At 36.9% G+C, this 2,137-nt stretch overlaps 1 protein-coding gene across 1 annotated transcript; it reads left to right on the forward strand.

Annotated features, from left to right (window-relative positions):
• Positions 1–761: 761 nt before the first annotated feature.
• LOC141546177 (olfactory receptor 4C12-like) lies at positions 762–1,658 on the forward strand. The gene has a single exon (XM_074273804.1). It carries the CDS (start codon positions 762–764, stop codon positions 1,656–1,658), a length of 897 nt encoding a protein of 298 aa, XP_074129905.1.
• Positions 1,659–2,137: the final 479 nt, after the last annotated feature.

Below are 2,137 nucleotides of genomic sequence, written 5' to 3' on the forward strand. Positions count from 1 at the left end.
TTCTGAGCCTGGATTTGTCTCAGTACTTCATCACCTGAAGCCTAGGGCTATCCACTATGCCATCAGTTGCCATGGACAGTTGGATATAATCTTAAGTACTATCAAATGTAAAATAGAAGAAATTGTAAGTACATATGGGTTAGGACTTCTTTGCCTTCAGGACAAGTGACTTTGGTCCATGGCATTAATCTATTATACATTCAAAAGATGTCCTATCAGTAAGTTTGGGAAAGATAATGACTTGAATATCATAAACTCTTAAAATTAATTATTTCTAGGGGACAATCTAATATTCAGGACTGTGACACAACCAGATGATGTTTTTCAACCCCACTAGGTACACTCGGTAAAGAGATCAGTAAGGAAATTACCTTACATATCAAAAGAAAAACAGGAATGACAAGTAAATGTTTTTTTTCTTTTTCAAACTTTGCTAACATATGGATTATATGTCATTAACCCAAATAGAACTTGGAAAAACCTTTTTTTACCTTTCACCTTTACCCTTTAAGAAAATTTCTCCAGAGGATTCTCATCCCAAAAGGGATTGATTATTGTCTTTAAAATTAAAGATTAGAAGATACACTGGAAAGGTGAAAAATCACAATTACCTGAGAAAGTTAAAAAAAAAATAACAACTCAATAACATACTTTGTTCTTGATGATTTGCCTACAGTTGTATACTGAATTATTTTAACTACTCCTTATTTTCTTTGCAGATAAAGCCATTTCTTGTGATTCTGTTCTTTTATTTCACACAGATGGAAAAAGAAAGGAATGTGACAGAATTCATCTTATTAGGACTTACACAGAATTTGAAGACGCAGAAAGTAATATTTGCCTTGTTTCTGATCTTATACATAGCAACACTGACAGGCAATCTTCTCATTATGGTGACAATCAGCAACAGTCAGACTTTAAACTCCCCTATGTATTTCTTTCTGGCACATTTATCTTTTATAGATACAATCTTTACATCTTCTTCAGCACCTAAACTTATTGTGGACTCCCTAAAAGAGAAGAAAACAATCTCCTTCAATTGGTGCATGACCCAAGTCTATGCAGAACATGCCTTTGGGGCTGCTGAGATCATCTTGCTCACAGTGATGGCCTATGATAGGTATGTTGCCATCTGTAAACCACTCCACTATACTACAATCATGAGCAGGAAATTGTGTGGTCTGCTTGTGGGGGTAGCTTGGACAGGGGGCTTTCTTCATGCAACGATCCAGATTCTTTTCACAATCTGGCTGCCCTTCTGTGGACCCAACATTATAGATCACTTCATGTGTGACTTATACCCTTTGCTCAAACTTGTCTGCATGGACACCCATACCCTTGGTCTATTTGTGACAGCTAACAGTGGCTTCAACTGTCTGTTAAACTTCTTATTGATAATCTCTTATGCTGCCATTCTGCGCTCCCTGAAGAATCAAAGTGTTGAAGGCAGACGCAAAGCCCTCTCTACCTGTGTCTCCCATATCACTGTGGTTGTATTGTTTTTTTTGCCTTGCATATTTGTATACCTGAGGCCAGTGATGACCCTTCCCATAGATAAAGTTGCAGCTCTCTTTTATAGTATGGTGGCTCCCCTGTTAAACCCTTTAATCTACACACTAAGAAACACAGAGGTGAAAAATGCTATGAGGAAGCTCTGAAAGTCAGAAAGTGGACTCTTTCTGGACTCAGAAAGTGAATTTAGGTAATAAGTAAATAGATCTATAAGGTAACATCCTCATTAATAATTACATATGAGAACTGAGAGCCAAGGTATTAAATAGGACTAGTCCAATGGTCATTGTGCTTGGAATTGAAAAGAACATTGACAGTACTTAATACAAGTCATAAACTAGTGAGATCAGCAACTACTTATCCAGAAAAGTAGATTTTAATATGAAATAACTCTTTTTCTCTCTCCTCTCCCAAATCTCTAGACTGATCATTTCCACAGTCAATTCATGATATTTTTCCCTTGCTCCCTTACCCAGCAGATTCCCTTTCAGAATCCTTGAGATGCTCCAAGGTCCCTTCTGATCAAAGCAAATATTCCTTGATCTCCCCTATGCATGGTCTAATTTTTAAAAGACTCATTGTATTTTAACAAGCTGATCTGGAGGCATTTGCTATAGTTCATCCT

This window comes from Sminthopsis crassicaudata, chromosome 6 (assembly GCF_048593235.1).
Source record: "Sminthopsis crassicaudata isolate SCR6 chromosome 6, ASM4859323v1, whole genome shotgun sequence".
Taxonomy (NCBI): Eukaryota; Metazoa; Chordata; class Mammalia; order Dasyuromorphia; family Dasyuridae; genus Sminthopsis; species Sminthopsis crassicaudata.